General features: G+C 44.8%; 1 protein-coding gene and 1 long non-coding RNA gene across 3 annotated transcripts in view; one reads left to right on the top strand and one right to left on the bottom strand.

Moving 5' to 3' along the window:
• The window catches only part of AP4B1 (adaptor related protein complex 4 subunit beta 1), a 92,738-nt gene that overhangs the window by 56,765 nt on the left and 11,190 nt on the right, over positions 1-24,783 (top strand). The window contains exon 10 of one of the 2 annotated variants that reach the window (XM_069633368.1): positions 8,158-8,433. The exons of the other annotated variant lie outside the window; for it this stretch is intronic. Within the exon in view, the coding sequence (XP_069489469.1) occupies positions 8,158-8,433 (276 nt within the window). The remainder of the gene's footprint in view (positions 1-8,157; positions 8,434-24,783) is intronic. 2 annotated transcript variants of the gene reach the window in all.
• LOC138520939 (uncharacterized) overlaps positions 1-24,783 on the bottom strand; it is a 212,172-nt gene that overhangs the window by 19,903 nt on the left and 167,486 nt on the right. The gene's annotated exons all lie outside the window — the stretch shown is intronic.

Genomic DNA, 24,783 nt, shown 5'->3' on the forward strand with positions numbered 1-24,783 from the left:
AGTTCTAACTCCTTCGATGTGGTAAACTGATACAGGAAGATCCAGAAATCGGAGAAAGCATCAGCAACTTTACCATCCATAGATGTCACATATAGAGACAGAGTGCACATAGTTCTAAAGAACACCCACATGCATGCCTCAGTAACCCATATTGTCACATAGGCTCGTGGATTGGAAGGATGAAAGAGGTCAGAGGGATGAGAAATATATTTAAATATACACCACATGTTCTATAATGCGTTACAAGCAACTGACCTGAAGCTTTTAAGGCGAGCACAAAAGATGTGGGCGCGTCAATCATCCCATTGAATTTGTATTATTTAATAGTAAAAATGTCAAGCATGACGCTTAAATGGCTGTGGGGAATAACGTACTTGAATGTTAATCCTATTGAAAAAAGCAAGATGTACATACATAAACAGCTTTCATGTATTACGCATGTTGATACCGCTCAAAGCGCTGGCTCCCTGTCTATACAATCAACAGTAGAGGAAAAATAGTTTACCTCATAAATAATGTCTCTCTCTAGATCAATCAGTGGTCTTCAAACTGTGGGGTGTGCCCCCCCCACGGGGACACGGCCACATCCCAGAAAGAACGCGGGAGCTCAGCATGAAATGTAAAAAAAAAAAAAAAAAATTGGGATATTCATTCCTTTCGTCACAGGCTGTTTGAATAGTATCCAAGGGGGTGTTTTTTGTTAAAATGTAAGCACATTGTGATATTTAAAGAATATTCAGCAACAATGGTCAACATTACTAGCTGCATAGTGAAGTAGCTCATCAAACTGGCCCACATTTCACTGGCCTACACTAGCATTTTTGCATTTCTGGTACGGGCATTGCCCTATGGGCCAGTCCAAGCCTGGCGGCTCATTCATAAAGGGCGAGGGGGCATCCACCCAGTGGCCCCCTCACCCATTATGGAAGAGCCGAGGAGCCAGCCCAGTGAAACACTGAGCACTCCCTCTGCTGCTTTTTTCCAGCTGAGGGAGTGCTCCTGGGCTGGCTGAACTGTCAAAGGGAAACACAGTTCAGTTTCTCAGCCGCACATGCTTACTGAGCCATGCAACACTGGGGGAGTTTTGCTTCGCCAGCCTTGCAGAGCTCTTTGGAAATGCTGGCTGGGGCACTGCATGTCTGTATGTGCGAGGGCGAGCTCCTGCATCTCCTCGCATATACAGACAGAGAAACCTGGAGCAGGGCATTTCAGCACTCACGCCAGACCCCTGCAGAAGGTAAGTTTATGCCCATTTATTTTTTATTTAAAAACGTGTATGGATGCATGTATACAGGGATTTTTTTTGTTTAATGGATGTCTATCATAGATGTCCATTCAAAAATACCATGCTTTCCCCTTTGTCCCCCCCCAGCGCCAATTGCAAAGTGTTTGGCTTTTTACCCATTTTTTGAATAATTATGCTCTAAAATGCACCTTTTTAACCCATTATTTTAAAAAAATTCACGGGCGCAAACCCCCCCACGAACCCACATTGATTGGTTCGGGCTCGCTGCGCTCGGTCAACATGGCATTTTTGTGGGAAATATTTATGCCCCTCCACTTAAAAAAATCCCTATCTCCCACTGGCCCTCGGACTGTGTTGAGAACGGGTTGGGGGAGCCCAGGGACTGTGATGGGGTGGGATGAGGGATCCCTGCGACTATGATGGGACCAGGTAGGGGAGCCAAGGGACTATACTTGGAAGTAGAGTGCAGTGACGGAATGCAATAGTTCATAGCCATTTGAACATACTGTCCAATTGGCATTTTTTGGGGCCCGGCCTGTCCACATTTTGCTTGGAGGTGGCCCAGGCCAAAAATCTTTGAAGACCACTGCTCTAGATGAATGGAAGATTTCATGCTTCTCTGTGCATGATTTCTTGGTGTGTTGAATTAATACAGATTCCATAAATCTGTCTAACAAAAATACATAATACCAAGAGGTCCACAGGGAGCCTTTCTCTTGAATGGCTAACTGTTCTAACAAATAACCAATATACACATTTAGCACCCAGTTAGCGAATAAGTGTCTACATGACTATCAAGGGAGATCCGTTTAATCCGGTTTGAGACTCGACACAAACGCATATTCATTCCTCCATGCCAAAAACTGACTTTGCGGATGATCAGCATTCAGACGGATGCATAGTGTCACCTGACTTTAACTTCTACGTTGCACGGAAGTTCCGTATCCAATAGGAATTCCATCCTCGGCATTCGTCAATGGGAGCCTATCCAGTCAAGTCCACTTTTGCCATACCTTCAAGGAGGCCTGATGTACACAGGGTTTACATGGGCCACTTTAAAGTATTTATGTATTCTTCATATCAATGTGAAACAGCTACTAGGTTATCATTGCAGGTATAAATGTATGTATATTGTGAGACAGGCATGGTATCAAGAGAGACGCATGCTCCCAAGTAACAGTTTGAAACCTTTATTATCAAACTTTGTGGTGTTGGTGTAATGCCTATCTGGCCCTAACTCTAAGGTGATTGTTCGCTCATCTGATGTTACTAAGGGCTGTCGATGTCTTTAAGTCCAAAACCAAAGTGTGTCCAAACGTATGCTTGTCCTCACTCTTAAACCAAATGTCATAGGGGGTCTTCTTAAAGGAAAAATGGTGATTCAAAAGAAAATGTAAACCAAGGCTGGTTTCAGGTAGTCATACCAATGGGTGCAGTTCTGCCAGTTCAAAATAGCTTAACTCAAAAGGGTTGCCCTTGGAACCTTCCACGTAGGACTCTTGCAGCAAACCAATAAAGTTCAGAAGGTCTCTGGGTCTCTCAGGGTTCCCTTCCCCGAGCTTTGCTCCTCCCATTTCCAAACACACAAAAAAATACATTTCCTGTTAGGTCTCTCAGGGTTACCTTCCCCAAGTCTAGGCTTCTCTTCGTAAAGTTCAGCAATGTCTCTGGTGGGCCTTTTAGGGTTCCCTTCCCCAAGCCTGGGCCCCTCTGGTCTCAAGCAAACAAAAAGTTCCTCTTGTCAGGATGTACCTTTTCCTGTACAGTTCTTTCACGGGGGGAAGTATCAGAGACTTTGGAGAACGCCAGGTTCCTTCCTCCTTCCAGACACGTCCTCTCTGACCTCTAACCCCGCACCTTTTCCTCGTTTGTGCCTCTTTCACTCAGTCCTTTTCTACTTTGTTGTGTGCCCTGCACACCTTCTTTTCCTTTGTGCACCCTTGCACCTTCTTTTCACCCTTTAATGCCTCTTGCACATTTCTCTTTACTTTTCACCATGCTCTCTGGCACCCTCTGTTTCCTTTGGGTCGCTTGCACCCATTTCTCAATTTCAGGTTGCTTTCACCCTCTATATTGTCTCTGTCACTTGTGCCCCTTTACTTATCGGGTCACTCGCACCCCCTCCTAGCTGCTTTCGCACCGCCAGCACACTTGCTCTGTTTTTCTTTTCATCCGATGCCTCTAGTGCACTTTTTCTACCATTCCACTTACTTTCTAGCTTTCGTTGCTTCGCTTTGTCATTACTTTTTTTCTGCTTTGCTTTTCTTTCTTCTAGCTTTCACTCACCGGGCTCTTCCTTTCATAGCGCTCCTGCTCCCGCTCCAGCCACCCACACGCTACTGAGTTGCTCTCTCTGCGAAACTTATCCACAGTAGCGTGGCACTGGTGAGCATGTCAAGTAAGTCCAAATGGGTTTGGGTCGAGTTCAGGGTATCACCACCTGCCCCTCAGCTACTCATGGGACTCGCACACGTCCCAGGGGAACAAGCACTGGTCTAACCAAGGCTGATAGGCTTCCTTCCTTTCCGCTCCAGCTCCCTGGAGACACAGCTCTCGCCACGCTGCAGCCCTTCAGACACACTGGGCCAGCGTCTCGGCATCCCGCACTCCACTGGTTCGTCCGGATTACTCTCCTTGCTGCCTTCTTCTCCTTAGCCTCCTGGTTCAATCCAGCAACCCCAGCTCACTCAATGTTCCTGGCAGAATCGCCCTTTATGTACTGCAGGTGATTTAATGGGAGTCAGGTGTGCACAGTTAGGGAAAAGTGCCTGACCCCGCCTGACTCTATCTCAATTCAAAGGTGTTAGTTGGTAGGCCTCACCTTGTATCCCTATGTTGTTGCTATGGGTAATCTTCATTATTCTCAGTTTCCTCTTCCTCGTCCCAGTAATTGTTGGAAATGGGGAGGGGGAGATGGCGTGGGATTGAAAATGCCCCATTAGGGCTGAGGGAGAGTGGGTTGGTGTATAATGGGGAAAAGGGGAATACCATGTCTCGTCTTTGGTTGTTCTCCTCCCAATCCCCCTTGACCCTCCACTCAGGTGATCCTCCCTCGCTTGTCCACCCGAGGGTCGGGATCCAAAAGCGATGGCTCTTCCCTGGCCCCCTGAATGTAAGATCCCAAAGAGTAGGTGGGAGAATACTATCGGGTTTCTCACAATATACAAAAACACATGGACCCTGCATATGGATAAGATGTATTCACACATTGTGGAGCTATCACACATACAGAGAAAAAAAGGAAGTCCATACATCGAAATTCTGACTAGCTAATCAAAGATCTGGCCCACACACACCCCAGCAGTGGTCCTATCGCGACTACTGGTGGCACAACTCATGCATACCCTTCAGACACACTGAAACCAGTTTGTGGATTGGGAGCAGACAGTCCCAACCCACTTCCTGGCAGCACACACATGGCCCTGCAGTAGCCTGCGAAAAGGCTCAGATTTTCCGGGCACTGGAAGTTCATGCTTACTGGTCAGGAAGAAGGGTTAGAGAAAAGATGGCCAAGGGACAAATGAAAAACCTTGTGGCACGGCCATGTTTGGACACTAGCCACACTACTTAGCCAAACGCGGTAACGCTAAAACAAAATACACTAAAAAATAGCAAAAAGTAACTGGTGCCACCAACCCGTCCCGTAGGCACACCTAAAGTAACCAAAAATCCTTTGAGTGTTAGTCTAGGGCAAAACAAAAAAATTACCCCAGTGTACTGCATTGGAAGCTTCATTGTACAATGATAAAAAGTTACCGAAAGTGATAACAATGTAACAAGACTAAGGGAAACAATGATTCCCACCACTGACAGCCTGAATGACATGTCTGTTTCCCCATGACAGATTAGCAAAAGCCAGTGTAGTGAAGAACAGTAATATCCTGCTAGGAGCCATCATCAAGGGTCATGGTATAAAAAACTACAGTTCCCAGGAACCCTTTCTGAGGATCCTGGGTACTTGGAAACCGGAGGTAGGAACAAACCGGCAAGAATAAGGAGGACTTCAGTTCCAGGGAACCCTCACTGAAGATCAACACTACTCTTGAACCGGAACAACTGTTAAAACAGTGTGACTATCAATGAGTTTTGTACACTAATGGAATTCTTGAAACTTGAAAAGAAACCATCCACCACTTACCTTATAGGCGGCCGGAGGGAGAAGGGACGCACATCAGCTGCAACACACACAATGCTCAGACTTTAGCACAGGGCGACCAGGGCTGCCGCAAATCTACACTACAGGAAACACCAACTTGAAGGATGGTGCTGCACGTCACAAAGGCTTAAAAAACTGTGCCAGCCCTCACTGCAGGAAATGCAGACTATACAGTAATTAACTTGCACAAGGGCCATGCTCATAATGTAATACAGACAACATGTAGAACGTCCATGTAACTTCAAAAAGGCTGGGAAGGAGGGAGAGGCCCAGAGGAATCAGACTTGTCTACTGGTGCTTCCTTGACACACTGGGAGGCTCCTGGATGCCAAGCCTAGGAGAGGACAGATGTCTGAAGAAGAACCAGGAAAGCGTGGAAGAGGATCCAAGAGGTAAAGGCTGGAAGTGGTCTATGCCGGGAGATGGTTAAAGAAGCGGGTTACCATGGTGGTAGAGAAGCACTTGCCTAGTCTCGAAGGAATTGGAAGGTCCAGTGACTCTTCCCAAGGGAGCCAATGGCAAAACCAGACCTGTGGCAGGTGGACGTCTTAATATCATGCCCTGTTGAGAAGGGAGAAAAACTCATCTGTATTACTCTGAATTCTGCACTTGAAGCGAAGGTTGTGAATCCTGAGGTCCGGGAGGGACCTTTTGTGAATCCTGTTAGAAGGCACGGTGTGTACTGAAGACCTGCTGTGAATCTTATGAACCTAAAAGGCTGAGAAGAGCATGGAATCGGAAGGCTGAAACACTGGAAGATGCCATACAAGGTGAACATAAAGAGGCCTGCAATAGAGACCAGACTGCCAGAAACTCCTGCAAGAACCTTCCCAGAAGGCTTTCTTGTATTAGAGTAAGGACTGACATTTAAAGAATAGGTTGTCACTTTGTTTGCTTTGTACCACACTTTAAATATTTATCTTTATTAGCTCCAAGAATCCTGGAGGTTAAGGACTTGAGCTTTTCATTAGCCACCCTTTCGACACTTTATAGGAGATGGTGTCTCAAAACAAAACAAGACAAGGGCTGATTAGCTCATGTTAATGATTTGTATGTTGAAAGCTGAACCTCTGCAGAATTTAGACACTCGAAGGAAACCACACTTTAGTTTATCCAGTACAATGATTGGAATCGCATCAAAATATTGAGAAAAAAAGACTGAATAGATGGTTTGCCAGCTTTCGGTATAGCTGGAAAAGACAGAACCTGAAAATACCAAATTAGGTGAGCAGGGGCTGAAGGGGTGTTCCCTCCTCCCATAGTACAGTATCTTCAGGTTCGAGGGCGACGGGCGTGTCCCTCACATACAGGAAAAAAAAGCATGGGACAAATAGAACTTAAAAACAAAAAGCTTGAATTGCAAAATGTGCCTCGGTATTTTGCAATTCAAGCTTTTCGTAATCTGTTATGATCACGTACATCCAAATGTTTGGCTCAGGAAGAACCGATAGGCTTTTACCCAACCAATGTACAGAAAGTAAAGATTTTCTTTTGGCCACCTGACCTCAGTCTTGCATTAATAATTATAATTGTTTTTTTATGACACGCTTAATACCGAAGACATTTCTAAGCACTACCAGGGATTTGACCCTGTGTTGCTTTGCGTCGTCTTGCTTCCAAGAGGACTGTGTTGCCCCTGGGCTATCCTCCCGGCCCATGGGGCATGCTCGACCATATCGCAGGAAGAGGGAGGGAGTGTGTGTGTGCTGGGTGGGGGAACTTGAGAAAGGGCACAGAATTGCCTTGCTTAAGATGAGGCTCCTGCCGAGGGGTGCTGAAAACTGGAAAAGGCACCTATTAAGAAGTGCTTAAACACTTTAAAGCATTTGCTGAAGAAATGGTAAACGTACTGGAACAAAATGTCTGGAACCGCTCTTTGAACCTTGCTTTGGCTCTGCAGATGCACTGACAAAGGACGCTGGAGGACTACTACTTAGCCTGGATTAGCAAGTTGCTGAAAGGCGCTTAAAATGCTACCCAAAAGCTAGATCCTAAATTGTATTGAAAAATGAATAATGTGTGATCCTTGTGTTGGGAACTATGGGACCTGGTTATTAGTTGGCAATGAATGAAAAAAGTTGAAATACAGGAAATCTCTAACCCAAGACAGAAGTCGTAAATGGGGGCTAAAATGGGAAGATAACTAATATCTTATACTGGCAAAAGAACCCAGTGTTGGTAATGATGGGTAAATTAAAGAATCGGCACAGCTTGAGTTGTGTCCTACAAGATCAAGAGAAGGAGGGAGACTTTGAATTTACAAAAGGTCATATGGAGACACTTTGGGCCTCATTACGAGGTTGGCGGTGTGGTGCAAATGTGGGGGCAAATCAGTTATCACAAATCACTTTTTGGGGCGATAACAGAATTGCTGCTGTTATCGCCGAATCCAGAGTTCGTAGTAAAAGCGGAGGAGGCTGAAATACTGCTAAGTGTTCTCCTAGAATTTGGATTACATGGCTTGATTGGATAGCCAAACTTAATAACAATGTTCAATAATTGACTGAAATAAAATGTGTAATTCTCATCCATCGGAAGACAACATAATTGTATATGAGAATATCAGCCGGAAAGTGTTTTTTATTAATACAGTATGAAAATCTGGTTATAAAAGAAATGTGTGGCAATGTAATAGAGAGTTGGTCTAGGGAAATACATTTAGTAAGCACCTACAGTAAGGTTGCCTGTTCATACTTGAATTGTGTACATCCACTGACTCTTGACCGTAAAATCTACACCGAATTATCCCTTGCAGAGGAAGAAACCAACATGGCTGTACGTGATCGTGGGTTGTTCTACTATCGACTTTTATTGTCTGGCATTGAAGAGGTTAAACGTGTCCTTTGCAACCCAAAGTCCGATCCCTCTTTGGGTGTCCTGGAGGATCAGCCGGATAGGCCTGTTAATTCATGGGCAAGAGATTTCAACACACTCGTCCCGGTATATGGCAAGGAGAGATGGGCGGCCCTCACAGCTCACAGGAGACCGGCACTTGAGCTTGTGGGGCCCAGTGGAGATACGCCGGAAGCAGGTACCCCTTTATTTCTTATTCATTGTAATGAATACATTTGATTTAAGGGCACCATCAGCTACTTAGGCTGCATCACCGCAGTGTGGCTTTCCCTTTGATATTCTTTGTGGCCTCCTGCATGATTTATTTCCCTGGACACCAAAGAAAGAACAAGTAAAGAAAAGGGGTTCCACAGCGAGCTACCTATTGATGTCGCACTAAAGGTTGAGGATTTACACAAATATTGGCTGGATTAGAACAGTCATCTTTTTCAACAAATCTAAAAAGATGGGAAGGTCGGATTTACAAAAGTATATCAAGTTTTATTGCATACTACATAATAAAAAGTGTGTTTGACCCATTGGTCATGGTTATAAAAAAACACTGCTTGTTCTGCAGTCCTCTCCCAACAAGCCCCTAACAAAAAAGAGGACGTTTTGTAGCTTGCTAGCGAGTATTTTTCTTTCTTTTGCACCAAAGAAAGAAGACATCCTGGCACATTTACTTGTGACTCTGGGGTTTTCAGTTTACACTGCACAATATGTTTAGTAGCTGTCACAGATGGCTCAAGAAAAATTCAGTGTCTCTGAGATAGATCAAGGGTTTTTATTTGTGTTTGCAGGGCCATAGGGCAGTCCCTCTTTCGTCTACAAAGCACCAAGTTCCGATTTACAGACGATCGACCCCTTACTGTCTAGTTTCTGACTTTTTGAGAAAGAAGGCCTCCTCTGTCTATCCTCCCTCAGGGAAGTGACCACTTTAAAAAAGAAGTTGCTGAAAACACATGAAACGTACATAGCATTTTCAGGATTCCAAAATGCCAAAACATAAACCTCCACATTAGAACCCACAACTTCTAATATACAGCAATACCAATAAACTGTAGGTCATATAGTGAGTAGCACAGAGGAAAAGAAGACCGTACAATTAATAAACTGTGCCCCAGAGGCCATCAAACATGAAATCACAGACTTATATTGTAGACCTACAGGGTACAAATAGAATAACCAATAAAGCAATAGAACCCGAGCGGGGTGGTGGGGCAATACCAGTCGGGTAATGCCTCAGGGGCAATAGTGTTAACATAGCCCTGGGAGCACTACCCAAACAGTAATGCCCTCCCTCCAAGGTTTCTATTGCTATTAGTACCCCGGCACGTTGTCCTGGAGTACTAATAGAATTTTTACTCAAGTTGTGAAATGGCGTGTCAACCAGTTCTCATATCGAGCAAGAAAAATGGCCACCATGAATCGGTGGGAAGGGACTACACGTAGTCCCTTCTCCCTTTCCATGGCTGCCTGACGAAGAAAGGGATGACACTCCAAGGGACGCAGTGCTGCTCACCTTGGCAGGTGAGTCTTTGTCGGGCTGGTAGGGACCCGGCGAAGGCCAATCAGATTGATTGATACAATCTGATTGTCCCTCGCCGGGTACTAATATTTGATAATGCAACACCAGTACCTTTCTATAGACACAAAGTGCAGTGTTTTATTACTTTAAAGACTAAATCGCAGGTACTGTCTAAAAATACTTTAGTGTAAAACTCGGGAAGCACACGAAAAATGTCCAAGTTCAGATAAGCGCCCCTTTCAGTCAGTTTTAAAAGTTTGTCCCATCACTTCCTATAGGGAAGGAAACGTTACAAAGTCTGTGGGCAAGCCGTTTTTATTGTTACAATCCAATTAACAGTCCTACATCACAGGTGCTGCCAAAGAAGCAACCAACTCAGGGGACCCCAGAGAAGATCACCTTTTAGAGCACCAGTTGCAGGTTTTGAGGGCTAGCTGGTGGAAGAAGGAGGAAGCACAGTAGGAAAAACACCAGTGAATGTCAATATGTGGTGAAGAGCCTGCAGCACGCCACTACTCACTGACCCAGGGAACCCCTGATGAGGACTCTAAGACATTTCTCAGAACCCTAGGAACCGGGCACAAGTACTGACACAGCCATTTACTGGTATACACCCCAGGAACTACAGGAGAAACTGGTAAGTACAAGTCTGAGAAAAGGATCTGTGAACCAGGAACTTGAACCTGCACCCAGTGAAGAAGCGGAGTGGCGGAGTGCCAAGTGGCGAAGTGGAGGTAGAGTGGTAGTGGCCCACCACTCATTCAAGCCAGGGTGACTCCCTACCTCGAGGAGCATGGTCAAGGAGGATTATGCAGGGAGGCAGTACAGCAAAGGCCAGGGAATGGTCCCAAAATGGATTAGGAATTCCATCCAGCAAGGAGGAGTGGAAGGAGGATTCGGAAGAGGCCACATTGGATTTCCATCCACCTTAAAATAAACGTGAAGCAAGTACAAAAAAGCTAGGGTCCAGTGACTATGGCCAAACCAGATCTTCAGCAACAACAGTCCATCTTTACAGCAGTTCTCCACCAATATGAGTAAGATTCTGGGAATTCCTAGGGTCTCCCACAGATAACTCATTCACTCAGGGGCTGGCCTGAGCCAGAATTTTAATTGCACCACAGGGCATAATACAAAAACACTGGGCCACCAACACAGAATGTCTATTGGCCATGTCCGGGGCAGTTAACTTGGCTAACCTAGTTTAAAGGTTTCTAGGTGATACCGGGCGGGGCTCAGAGGGATACCTTGTCAGCTCAATAACCATCGTAGGCCTACCTTGTGGTCCTACAGACATGCCGCAAAACAAAATGGCTGGTGGCATGACTTGAAAAAAGGAATTGTTCCCAAATGGTTACCATGTAAACCCATTTGTATTCTAATGTGCTTAAAATGACTACAGTGGTTGGTGAAGGCAAAACCTAAATGCACCTGCCACCCACCTACTCCACCACGCATATGTAGGTTGATAGAATCACCCTGGGTCCGAAAGAAGGTTGTTTCAAAAGAGACAATGCCCTGAAAGCCATATGGGTTACCAGGACAGTACTTCTCCTGCTACAAAGTCTCTCTGTACACAAAAATAAAGCACCTAAGATCGAGAAAACCAGCAGAGGTTAAAAAAATCAAGTTTAGTGTTCTCATAAAATAGGATAAGAGAACATCAATATACAATTCTGCCCTAACAATCATAAAACCGTGGAGAGCTGCGTGGAGGTGCAGTCTGGCAGCAAACTCTTTTCCCTAGCTGTGAAAAGCTAGTTTTTTTTCCCTGCCATTGAAGCAGAAGGAGGGCTTAAAAAACCCATTCCAGCCGTGGAGCGGCCGCGGAGTCCGGCAGGATGGCAGCCCGGCCCACCCCTGCCTAACAACAAAGACACTATGACCAAACGGGACGGGAAGGCTTCTGCTTCCACGCATTCTCCTTCTATGAGAGAGACCATGAAGCAGAGTGCCACATCAGAAGACTTTCAGTTAACTCGGGAAGAAGCGGGACGTTTACTACGAAGCGGTCGCTGCACAGTGAAAGACCCGCTAGAAAGAGTGGACCGGAAAACATCCTTGCTTCACTCCCTCCCTTTTTGTATCCCCAGAAAGGATCAAGTCAAACACATAAAAGATCGGATTCCCCGGAATTCTTGCTTATTAATGCAATACGAACAGCAGTCTCGCCGAAAGTTGAGCATTCCACCCCAATTCCCCCACCCCCATAAACATAATTTACCCCTGGATGAAGGCCTGGCTTGCGACATGCACAGCACCTCCGAGCGCCAGATCCTGGCTTGTTTCGATGACGTCTCGCGCCCGCGGTAGGGCCTTTCCTCTACAGCATGGCGCGAACACCTGGTGGCTCGAGAAACCGCAGGAGCGGCGGCAGCGGGTGAGGGCCCAGCCTGCGACCCACCTAGCCCCTCCAAGCGCCGGTTCCCGGCACGTCTCGATGGTGTCTCGTGCCCAAGGTAGGGTCCCTCCTTTTCAGTATGGCTCGAGCACCTGGGGGCTCGGGGTCCGTGGGAGGGGCGGTAGCGGGTGCTGAGGGAGGCGAGCTGGGACGGCCCTGCGAGGCCACAATGGTGGTGCTGGGGTGCGTGCGTGGGTGGGAAAGCTCTGGTAGATGAGGAACTCGTCCAGCCACTTGCTGACCTACAAGCTCCTCCCACGGGAGGAGGCCCCAAGGACAATGAGGGCTTGGCCTGTGGCTCGTCCTCTGCTGGCCAGCTTGATGAATGCGCAGAGGAAACCTCTCGGCCCCTCATGGAGGGGAAGTTGGCAGAGAGCAAATTGAAAAGCGAGGCAAAGGACCACCAATGCCTAGATTCACAGAAATCCCTTGCAAATAGGAACACTAAAACCACCGAAAAAACACAACCAAAACACGTGTCTCCATCCAAATCCAGCAAGGTGAAAATGCTTAAATCACCTCTAAATATTACCAAGGAAAAAGAAGAAACCGGAAAGGAACTTTTGCCACACAGCTCACACTCAACCACAGACATTGAGATTCACCCAGTAACGGCAAGGGCGGAACTACCAAGCCCACAACAAAACTTATCAGACTCGAGACCAAACAACTTACTCAATACAACCATAATTAATTCTGGAGATTCTGAAGATCCGGGCACAGGTTATCTCAACATACTGAGAGAACTCTATTGGGCAAAAGACTGGACTGATTCAGCACCGGACAAGCGACTTGAAGAGTCCAATTTGAGTGAGTTGAATACCACGCAAAATCACTTACCTTGTATGTCAAATACAGAAAGGAACACCTTTTGCATCGAAACTGTATAAAACCCCCGAAATTCAAAGTCCTTCAAGCAATAGACTGACAAAAACCATCTCAGCAAACCTCATCAACACCAAACCATTGAATGACAACGAAGCTCCAATCCAGAAAACCTGGCCGAATTCAGCCTACTACAAACGACCCAATTGGCAAGTTCTTCAACAAATTGGTGAGAACACAAGCCAATTTTAACTATCAGATGCTCAATACTAGAGGGGATTCTATCATCACCCCGTGAGGAACTCTCCAAGCAATCGGAAACAGAAGGGACCTCTATAAACATCCCACCTGCTATCCAAGCCTGTTGGCACTTTGGTCAATCCAAAAGGTCTAGCACCAATGGGAGAGCCTCTTTCCCAAAGTACAGTCAGCCCAACCACGAGGACAGGGGGTCCCCAAAGGAACAGAAACAAATGTTTACAAAGAAAACATGAGGAAGAAGGTCTCAGAGAAAGAGAAGACTCATTCGGGGCGGTTCACCCAAGTCCCGACATCAAACTTCATAGCCTCTGACACAACGGGAAGCAAAGAGGCTGAATCGGAAGATGTCACCTTAAATCACAATGATTCCATAGCCTCAAAACAAAGAGGAAACAATCTTAGGCCGAAACTGACACTACAACACTATAGAGATGACGCCCGGGTGGACATATCTCGATCACTTCAGTCCACCCCATCCAAAGGAAAGAGCGACAGAGAACCCTCTGCGTCATCTGAAAAAAATTCGCCTGGCACAAAACTAGACATCTTTGCCATAATGTCAGTGGTGACCATAGCCCTGGCGCCTTTCGGAAAGCTACATGAATCACTCAATGAAACTTTAAAAGATCACACATCGCTGTTAGCATCTGTAAGGTCAAAACTGATCCATCTAGAAGGCTAAATAATGGCCGCAGAAGCCTGGAAGGAGAATACAAGAGACCAAGGTACAATGACAGACAAACAACAAATACCTAGTATCCCGCTGGACTACCAAAGACCAGAGGTTTTTCAATAAAAAAATAAAAAAACCTTAACATTGGTACTCAAACCTCCCGACACAGCAGCTCGGAAACAAGCACAGACACTGACCTATCAGTGACGTCTCAGGATAGTCACACGAGAGACGTCTTAACAAATTGCCCTCAAAAGAATGTGGAGAAAACTCAAGAGAACAAAATCACTAATGCAAGGAAAGACCACTCAAAGAGGAGCCTACTAAACGAAATCCAAGACAAAAGGAGTTACATGAAAAGAACAGACCTGAGCAGAACAATCAAAACCCTAAGTTGAACTGCGAAAGAATAATCAAAAATCTTAGTCCACCATCAGAAGCTGAGATAAATGGAGCCAAGCTCACTGGACAGACATCCTCCAAACAACAGAAGTCAGTTTCAGTAACTAAAAGCTCAAAAACGCAACAAATTCAGTTGCAAACAGACTATCGCAAAGCTAAAAGAAACTATGACAAAATGGATAACGATCCTAGAAAAAAAAGCCCTAACGTAGAAAACGTATTGTCCCAAGGAGGAGCTCCACGAAGAACATGAAGACAACCCGATTGATCTATTGGACATTGGCGTCTATTCCATTGAAAATTCAGACTCAGAAATTCCACGTCCGACACCAAAAAAAAGGAAAGTGTCATTTAGGGATGAAGATTTAACAACTGAAACCTCGAGGCGAAATGGTCCGGAACATAAAGCAACGCCTCAAAAAAATCACCAAAAAAACAACAAAAAAGCAATAAGAGGCAGGCAGTGGATTAATCAAGAAAGGAGCACCCTCCGTCAGCTTTCCGGCCAAAAATTAAACAAAGGCCACTCTACCAGAGAAATGAATCACAGTGGACATAACCTACTGAATTCAAGAAGCAAGACAACGTCTCCTCTCGACGCAAGGCTCAATGAAAGAACACCTAACAGTGGAAAAATAAAATGGAGAAAACTATGCAAATGCCAAGTAAATTAAAGCAAAACTTGATTATCACAATGATCGGAGACATCGCTCCTTTATCAATAGCGAAATCTCTGAAGCCAAATCCTTTCACAAAAACAATTGATATCAACAAAAGAACTTCCAGTTAAACAAGAGCCTCAGCTCTCTTCACTCACAAAAGCAAGTCAACGAGAACACTGAAACTGGAAAAATAACCAGGCTCAAGAGAAAATTCTACTAAACAGAAGAGCAACCTTGAGACTGTTCGATAAAACCACGAATGACTATCGTATTCGAACCACTGACATAAAGGTGGTCGAATTCACCCACAAACGACACACTGATGGCATCTTCTTGCACATTTCATCACACTCAGTAAAGAATCTTTTGCTGTCGATGGCTGGGGATCTCCAAAAGAGGGGATACTTACTTCGAGAAACACCGGCCGAAGAAAGAGGTCTCGACTCATCCAACACAAAGAAAACAGAGAGAGCCAGATACAACGAGAGCATGGACCTGCGGGGGAAAGACTTGATCAACCACCATCAACTGAAAAACAGACATGAGAAAAACTGAAGAGAAACCAAACCCCGGGAAAAGAGGTAATTGGAGACACAGTGAAAAATCTCTTGAAAACTGGCTGGACCGGCCTACTTGCAAACGAATAATAGAAAGACCAGAGAAATTTCAAGTCCGACATTATTAACAAAAGGACAGCAAAAAGTTAACGAGAAAGAAACAAAAAGGTGGGCATGGATTCCTACCGCGCTCGCTCGATACACAAGGAAATGGCAACTAACTAGAGCGGCCACAAGCTCCAATAAAGAACCATCTGTGGAGAAGACGGTTCCTCAAAAACGTACTATTGGCTCATGGAACACCCGAGGACATACTCACCTTAGTCAGGCTGCAGGGATCAATATAGGTCTATTTGATCTCCTAAGCCTTCAAGAGACTTGGCTTCAACTACCTCCTAGCAAAGATGGCTTAGAGATTCACCTTTCTCCAGCACACAAAGGAATGAAGGGTCGCCCGAAATCGGGCCTCCTAACAGCAGTCCGCACAGGAGGGAGCCTGCAAATAAACAGAATTTTGGCATCCTCTTCTTTCATACAAGCCACAATTCTAGAATGGGACAAACAGTCGGCCGTCAGCGAGTAAAATGTGCAACCTTATACTACTACTCACCATCTACTGGAATCCAATGGTGATCTCCACCAAAGACTTTATAAACAAGGTTGAAACAATCTTAACCGAAGCAACAACCAACTTCAGCGTGAACCACACCCTGATTTGTGGAGATCTAAACACCATCTGTCCAGATCCAGAAGGAAGGCATCCAGCGACCACCTTTCAAACTAATCATCGCCTACAAGCGAAGAAAAGAGGCTGCGCTTGGTCAGAACTAATGGGCTCTCGTGACCTGCAAAACCTTAACTCCCTGGATATAGTTTTCCCGGCTGCCGTGACATGGGAAACGGCAGGACATAAAAGTACCATTGATTATATCTTCGCTTCTAAGGAACTGTACTCACTAACGGAATCATTTGAGGTAAAAAAAAACTACCAGAAGTGACCACAACCTACTTACAGCAACTTGGTCCTCATTCAAAGAGAAGCCAAAAGCAATGCCATATCAGCTGGAAACAAACGCCCAAGGAAACCGACTAAAACTGACAAAAGAAGCCATTAGTTCCATCACGACGGTCTACAACCAAAAGAAGGAACCAAAAACTGAAGAACAAAGCCGACTATACTTGGACTACTGTCCACTCCTAGTCCCTTACTTACAACTTGGGCCTCTGAGAAAAGGCCAAGGAAAATATAGCCCTGGCATTGGAGCAAAAAAAAGGCTACAAATCGTGGTTGAAAAACCTTTGAAGGAAGCTATATCAACACGACGCAGAGACTATGCTAAGAGCAGTTTGTGGAAGATCCTCTTAAGACTTTTGGTCTCTAGTTAAAAATTCAACAGTGCAAACAGACGGTCATCTCAAATAGTGTCGGTGAGAAGTGGCTGCAACATTTTAATAATCTATTTGAAACCACTGGAGAACCTGAAGCGACAAACATTGCCGAGTGCGACTGGTAAATTACATTCATTAAATCAATAATCATGAAAAGATAAAAAATCTAAAAAACTCAAGAGCTACAGGCCCTGATGGAATCTCGAATGTCCAATTAAAACAGGCCCCTGACATCTGGGCAGTCTTGATCACGGAGATATTCAACAGATGCCTTGAAACAAGATCCATCCTGGAAACCTGGAAAACGGCCAATGTCGTCCCAATTTTTAAAAAGGGACTGAAGCGTGAACCAAAGAATTACAGACCAATAGCTGTATTGGATGTTATAGGGAAGCTATTCGGATCACTGATTCTGGACGATCTTCAGGAATGGCAGAAAGAAGCTAAAACAGCAGACCCGTTTCAATCTGGCTTTCAAAAGAACCTGGGAACATCTATCAACATCATGATGATCAGTATTTTAAAGGCAAGAGCATGGGAAGGCTGATTAACAACATTCATAGCTTCCATAGATTTGGTGCAAGCATTTGATCGGGTAAACAGAAAAAGACTGTGGAAGAAACTAGAAAGATCAAAATGCCCTCCTTCCATCATAGCACCAATCGGAGCTCTACACAGCGAAACTTCGGTGAGAGTGCGACTAAACGTGGCCGGCCTGTTGTCAAAACCAGTAAAGACAGCAAGAGGGGTCAAGCAAGGCTGCCCTTTGGCCCCTGCATTGTATAAAGCCCACATGGCTGACGTTGATTCGGAAAATGGCACCCGTTCTTTCCCTCCCACAACAGGAAAGTCCAAGGTCACAAGGCTCCTCTACGCCGACGACATCATTTTGTTGGACCAAACTGCCATTGGTCTACAGCGCAAATTAGACAGCCTCTCAGCCTACTTAAAAAAAAAAAGACTTGGACATCAACACAAACAAATCGAAGATTATCATCATCGAAAAATCAAAGACAACAACAAAAAAGCATCATTGGTTCATAAATTCAGAAAAATTGCCAACGGTAGAAAGTTTCACATACCTGGGGGTCAAAATCTGCCGCAGTAAAATCGAAATTTCTATGCAGGAACATCTTTTCACAAGGACAAAAACTCTTGCAGCCCAAGCCTTGACTCTGGAAAGAAAGTACGGTAAATTCTCACTTCTTCCAGTGATAAACTTTTTCAAAACAAAAGCCACGTCTGCGACAACCTATGGAGCAGAGGCCATGCTACAACTTCCACCCACATTATGGGGTAGACCTGAGGGCCTATTCCGGTGCAAAGTACTGAAGCTGCCAAACGCGACACCAATAGCAGTAATCAGTCGTGAGCTAATTCTGTCATCAATGAAATAGATCGAGAGGAAAAGTCTCCTATTTTGGGGTAAAATACTAAGAACGCCTCGTCCACAAAACTTGGACATCATCTACAGGGAAATAAGTGAAAATACCCAGATGCTGACCGTCTGGTACAAAAATCAACTCGAACTGGTGGAATAAATTGGCTGTTCAGAATGGGACATTGAAAGAATCCCGGAAAAAATAAAGGACAGACTGAAAACTCAGGATTGGATCGAAACACCCGATAAAGCAAATGAATACACATCATCGTCACACTTGACATTCAATACTCAAAAAGTAGACGAGGTGGGAACTTAATTAAAGAAATCTCTGAATAACACCTTCGAACAATCTTCTTAAGAGCACGTCTGAACGTCCTAAAGACGAACAAAGTCTTATATTTCCGAAAACAATCCCAAAACAACATCTGTCGCTATTGCTATTACACAAAACATCGGGACAGTGCGACACCTCCTTCTTCTCTGCCCAGGAACAGACAAACTAAGAACAATCTACCTTCCGACCACACAGACTAAAACACCTGACATCAAATGAAGTCTGGTGGAACCAGATGATGAGCGGTGATTCCACATCTTTGATTACAGCAACAGCAAAATTCCTGCCCAGCCTGGATTTTGACGGAAAGGCCAAAGATCAAATTTCACACGGAGAGGACAAAGTTGTCTGAAAACAAAGAATAAGACATCACAATACAAAAATCGCACTTGGTTTGTAAAAATTGTTAACCACGATTGAATATACAAATAATGTTTTTTAAAAACCGCAGCTTTCTCACGGTTTTGGAAACCGAAATGTCATAGATGATGTTCGCCTAGGTCGCTTGAATTATGGTTCCTTTCCTGAGGTGGAAGCCAGGTTCTTAACCCATGACAAGGCAAGGTGGCATTCTTAGCAATGTTGGCAGTGAGTCCGGCATTTCAGAGGCTGCAGGATACTAGATATAGGTGCCTTATATTTTATTTTATAGTACTATGCTTTCGTACTGCACCAAAGACAAATTGTGCCCCATGACTGTGGAAACCAGACCTTCGACTGCTGGAAAGTAGAATGTGAAAAAAGAATGACGTAAGAAGGAGGCGAAGCTGGAAAACAGGTTTGATATTGAGGGAAGAAATCGGGACAGGACGACGATGCTTTGTATTTGTATGGATGTGTGTTGGTCCCAAGATATAGGGACTAGCTTCTAGGGAAAGGCGAAATAAATGTGTTGAGATGTTGTATGTGTCGTCTTACTGTTACAAAATGACCTTCAGGCTTCTTATCGTTATTTGAGGATTTATTAACAGGTTCTCAAGTTACATTCTCAAGTAAGTTACCACAGAATACAAACAAGATACGACAACACTGGCCCCCATCACCCAGGCAGAGGGCTTCCTAACTGCCTGGGCTTGGAACCCTCACCCATACATTCTATCTTTCAGAGGCCAGCACTCCACATGACATCAGTCTTGCTTCATACCTAAGCAAGCACTTCACAACACATCTCCTTCCTTTATATTGAACACACACACACACACACACACACACACACACACACACACACACTTCACAACACACACACTACACACACACACACACTTCACAACACACACTTCACAACACACTTCACAACACACTTCACAACACACTTCACAACACACACACACACACTTCACAACACACACACACACACACACTTCACAACACACACACACTTCACAACACACACACACACACACTTCACAACACACACACACTTCACAACACACCTCCACACCACGCACACACACCAACTTGGATCACATGTCTCAGTGTCTCAGGAGGATAGCTTAGCGGCAACGTGCTCGCCTTGGAAGCAAGACGACACAGCGCAGCACAGGTTCGATCCCTGGGGCTGTGCTTAGAAACCTCTGGGTATTAAGCGTGTTATAAATAACCTATCATATCACTAGGGCATGCACAGCAACCTGTGCTTTCCACTCACCAACACACCTGATATGCTGGCCAGGCACATCAAAGCCATCACCCATAAAGATAGATACCAGTACTGTACCCTGCGGAAGATGGACTAGAGTCGTGACTTAAACACAATGCGCCTACAGGGTAGTAGGTGTATACAAGAAAAACAAATAGGCGTGGTTAAACACCACTCAGTAGATATATATATTCTTGACCCTGCTTGACTTGCACACCACAGTCACGCCCAACACTTAAGCTGGCGGTGCTACCACCAGACAACACGGCTACCTTAACCGACCATTGACCCTATGTGACTTGCACACAACAGTCACACCAGAACCTACAACGGGGCACTACCACCCAGACAACACAGCTACCTTATTCAACCATTGACCATGCATGACGTACATACCACAGTCACACCCAGACGCAAAACTGCCTCAACCAAACTACGTTTATCAAGCATGATATAAACACACCTTAACCAAAACATTATTATCAGGCATGACATACACATGCCTTACGTACTGACCTGGTACAGCTCACATACCATCCGACCAACCAAACTCATTTACCTGGCATGACAGAAACATACCATATGTGCTGACCTGGTATCTCACATACCATCAGACCAACCAAACTCATCTATCTGGCATGACACATACACACCATATGCACTGCCCTGGTATTACGACCATCAGACTAGCCAAACTTTTACCTGGCATGACAAATGCACACCACAAATACTACCATCCCATTTCTGCAACACTATAACTTCACATCAAGTCCATTGACTAATAACAATGTAAAAACATTCAATGTGTTACTTAAACCATTACCCCTACCATTGGTTATGGCATTTATCCTGTAGGCCATAGCCTCTCAAAGGCTCTAATCTATACTTGCAATTTCTAAACCTACAAGTCCACGTTGCATCCTTGCAACCTCATCCTGCAAAGCCTCAAGAAGGTTATATCTACATTATTCAGGCTGCAATGCTTCCTGTACCCTCTTTGCATCATACCAACATTGACCTTGCTTCTTAAAGTCCATGGTGCGTTGGGTTACACTCCTAACCTATAAATCCTGAATAAAATGTTAAACTAGTGACCACACGTACCTAACCCACATATTACGCAATGTACGCAATGTACTAAAACAAACTCTAAACCAAATGAGTCTTAGCATTACCAGGCCATAACCAACTACATAGCATAACCCCAACACAGACTACACCTTGGTTGCGCCCGTGCTCAATCAACATCGGTCACAAGACCCATATCCCCCCAAAAAAATATCAACACATTACAAAAGGATATATAACTGTACGTTGCTCAAGAGGATGTCCAGACTTGCATTTCCAATAGACGCCTGAACACTCCATGAACATCACTCCTCCGGGATCTCTCAGCATTATTGCAAATGCATTCCATACACCGCTGCAGTACCCCCATTATCGGCTGGTATCCAGCCTCGCACCTGCGAATGTCTCCTTTTCCAATCTACTCGACTTTATCCTGAGTCAGGTCTTCCAATTGTCCATTGTGAAGTTTCAACTTTATCTTGAGCCGGAAAGTGACCTCCAGGTTTCTTATGGTTACTTGAGGATTTATTAACAGGTTCTCAAGTTACATTCTCAAGTAAGTTAACACAGAATACAAGTAAGATACAACAACACCGGCACCCATCACCCAGGTAGGTTTCCAAGGGCAGCAATGTGTAATATTTTCAAAGACGCCTGAAGGCTTGAGTAACGGTGCAACTATGTAGAGAGGACCAATAGAGCCCTAACAAGACTGATTATTAAAGATTCTCTGCCAACTCAGACATGGGTCCAAACCAGCAGTGTGGGAAGTTGGTGACGGTTCTTCAGAGTTTTGGTTGGCACTCACTGGAGATGGTTGGTTCTGATGGAGAATTGGTCCAGCTTGCCCCTCAAGTGGGGGCAGGTACCCTCAGTAAAGAAAGACACAAGTGATCACAGTTCAAGGGTGTTTATTAAACTGTAAAGATAGGTTGGAAAAATGCCTAATCTAAACCTAAATCTAAGATGGGAGCAAGCTTCGACCATCAAACAAAAATAAGACTGTCCTTGTGGCGTCTTACCAAATAAAAGGACCTATACTGAGAAACACCTATTGCCAATCCATATGCTAAGTACAAAACAAGTGTGGGATAATGTTCATAAGAAAGAAAGAAGGAAGTGTTCACAAATAATAAGTCAGGATGCGGTAGTCTGGGTCTCCCTTCCTCACGTTTTAAGCACAGGATAAGGTAGGATACCGGAGCACAGCACATGCTTGAACTTTCCCAACAGTTCCGTTCTCAAGCAATCAGGGCCTTCGGTGGTTGTCTTTTTTCTACAAAAAAGTCTCTTGCCGCCGTGGACCTGATGTACTAAAAAAAATAAACAAAAAGTTCCTTTTGAATGGATTGTGTCCTCCCACGTATTCCTCATACTTGATATATTGAAGTCTGCTTGCAGCTTGCTTCTGAAACATTTTTCATAGGGTTGAGCGTCATGCAGCGTCGAATCTTGGTCCTCGATGGTCTCTGTGGCGTCCTTTGTGACGTCGACGCTGATATATATTGGCATGCACGCTGACCATTATCTCAGTTCTGTTTTTTCCGCATTGCTGCATGCTTCTGAGCTACTCGCCTCACTGATTAAACTACTTTTTACTTCGAGAATGTCCTCGAGAATGGCCTCCACACTGAAGCCGGGCTTCAAGCGTTGTTCAGACTATGGGACCAAGATGTCGATTACAGACCCGCACGTGTTTGTCTGTGGTGCTTGGGATCGGGCCACAAGGTGTCCTTGCGGGAAAGGAATGGGAAACTCGATGCAGGTAAGCCCTCCCCTAAATCCCTAACCCCCACCCCTGCAAAGAGGAAATCTCCCTCTGACTCGAGAGATGTCTCTCCTGTTAAAGAACGTTCAAAACATAGACATTTGAGGTCCGGATCACAACACTCGTCATCCTCTTCCCATAAAAAGTGTAAGAAACTGCATCGCAGGTCTTCGTCTTCATCTTCCTCTTCTGAAAGAATCAGTTGCCCAAACAGAACTCGACTCCACAGAGAAAAATTCTGCTTAAAAATTTTAGACATTTTTAAAAGTCACGCTCCTCCGAATGTTTGGAGGAGTCTGAATAAAGAGGCCACCACTCGGCGTCTATTGAGACCGTAGGGAGTACTCTGTGTCCCCTTCTTGTGGGCCTAAGAGCCAGAGAAGAGAGGTTCCTCGACATAAATTGAAGGAATCTCCCTTGACGCACAAGAAAAAGCCAGTGTCTGTTACCTCGAAACATTCACTAACTGCATCGAAGCCTCCTTCAAAGGAATCAAAACGTTAATGTTTGTCACCGGAACCTTCGAGGCATATTCATATTGAGCCTTCGAAGCACCATAAGGTGTCGACGCATTCGTTGACAGTTTCGAATAACCCATCGAAACCTTTGAGAACTTCATCCTCATCGGAGCATTCTTCGCTCTCGAACACTGTAAAATATATTCCTGAGCCTAAATTGTTCCAACCCTTTCCAAGACCTGATTTCTTTAGGCAGCTATTTTCTGTCTTTGAAGATGATGAGGAGAAAGAGGATCCAGCCCCCTTTTGGGTATGAATATGGAACTCCAAGTGTTCCAGAAGACTTAATTTCAGATGAGTCCAAGATGCAGAATCTTGTGGACACATTAAAGGAAACCAGTAGTTGGGAAACCTCACCAGAAACAGAATTTGCTAATGCTGTGATAGCTAGTTATACTGATCCTTCTTACAGGATGGTTATTGGTAAAGTAGTTGAATATCTTGGATGGTCCAGACCTGCAGCCACAGTAGAAACTGATGATCTCTCTGACATCTTAGAGAGTGGGTCAATTAGGGAAGCTGTATTACCATTCCATGCAGCCCTGAGAGTAAGGGTAATGGAGAACTGGTCAAACCAGATTCTATTCCACCTGTTCATAAGTTATTAACTAAGAAATACAAGACTGCTTCCGTAGATCCTCCGTTTCTGAACAGGCACCCAACGCCGGAAACCTTAGTGGTTCAAGCAGCAACAGCATCTTCAAAGGTTGCAGCCTATCCTTCTGCTCCAGCAGATAAGGAAGATAGAATGATTGACTATTTAGCTAAAATATTATTTATTGCAGGAAGCATGGCATTAAAATCTTCCAATGCTACCAGTGCTTTAGCGAAATACACACATACCTTTTGGGGTGTAGCTGCTTTAGCAGCAGAGCACATACCAGAGGAAGAGGAGAGAGACAGGTTTTGAAGCCTGATACAAGATGGCAAGGTTGCCATGAGGCAATCTCTTCAATCTAGTTTAGATACAGTGGACTGGAACAGCGAGCCATGGCTGCCAGCACAGTACTTAGACGTATGTCTTGGTTAAGAAAATCTGGATTTTCAGCGGCTGTTCAGGCCATCTGCTAGACATGCCATTTGACGATACTTCTCTTTTTTGGGAGAAGGCTGATAGCAGTCTAGAAAAACTGCAAGCTT

This window comes from Ambystoma mexicanum, chromosome 13 (assembly GCF_040938575.1).
Source record: "Ambystoma mexicanum isolate Mex_15411 chromosome 13, UKY_AmexF1_1, whole genome shotgun sequence".
NCBI lineage: Eukaryota > Metazoa > Chordata > Amphibia > Caudata > Ambystomatidae > Ambystoma > Ambystoma mexicanum.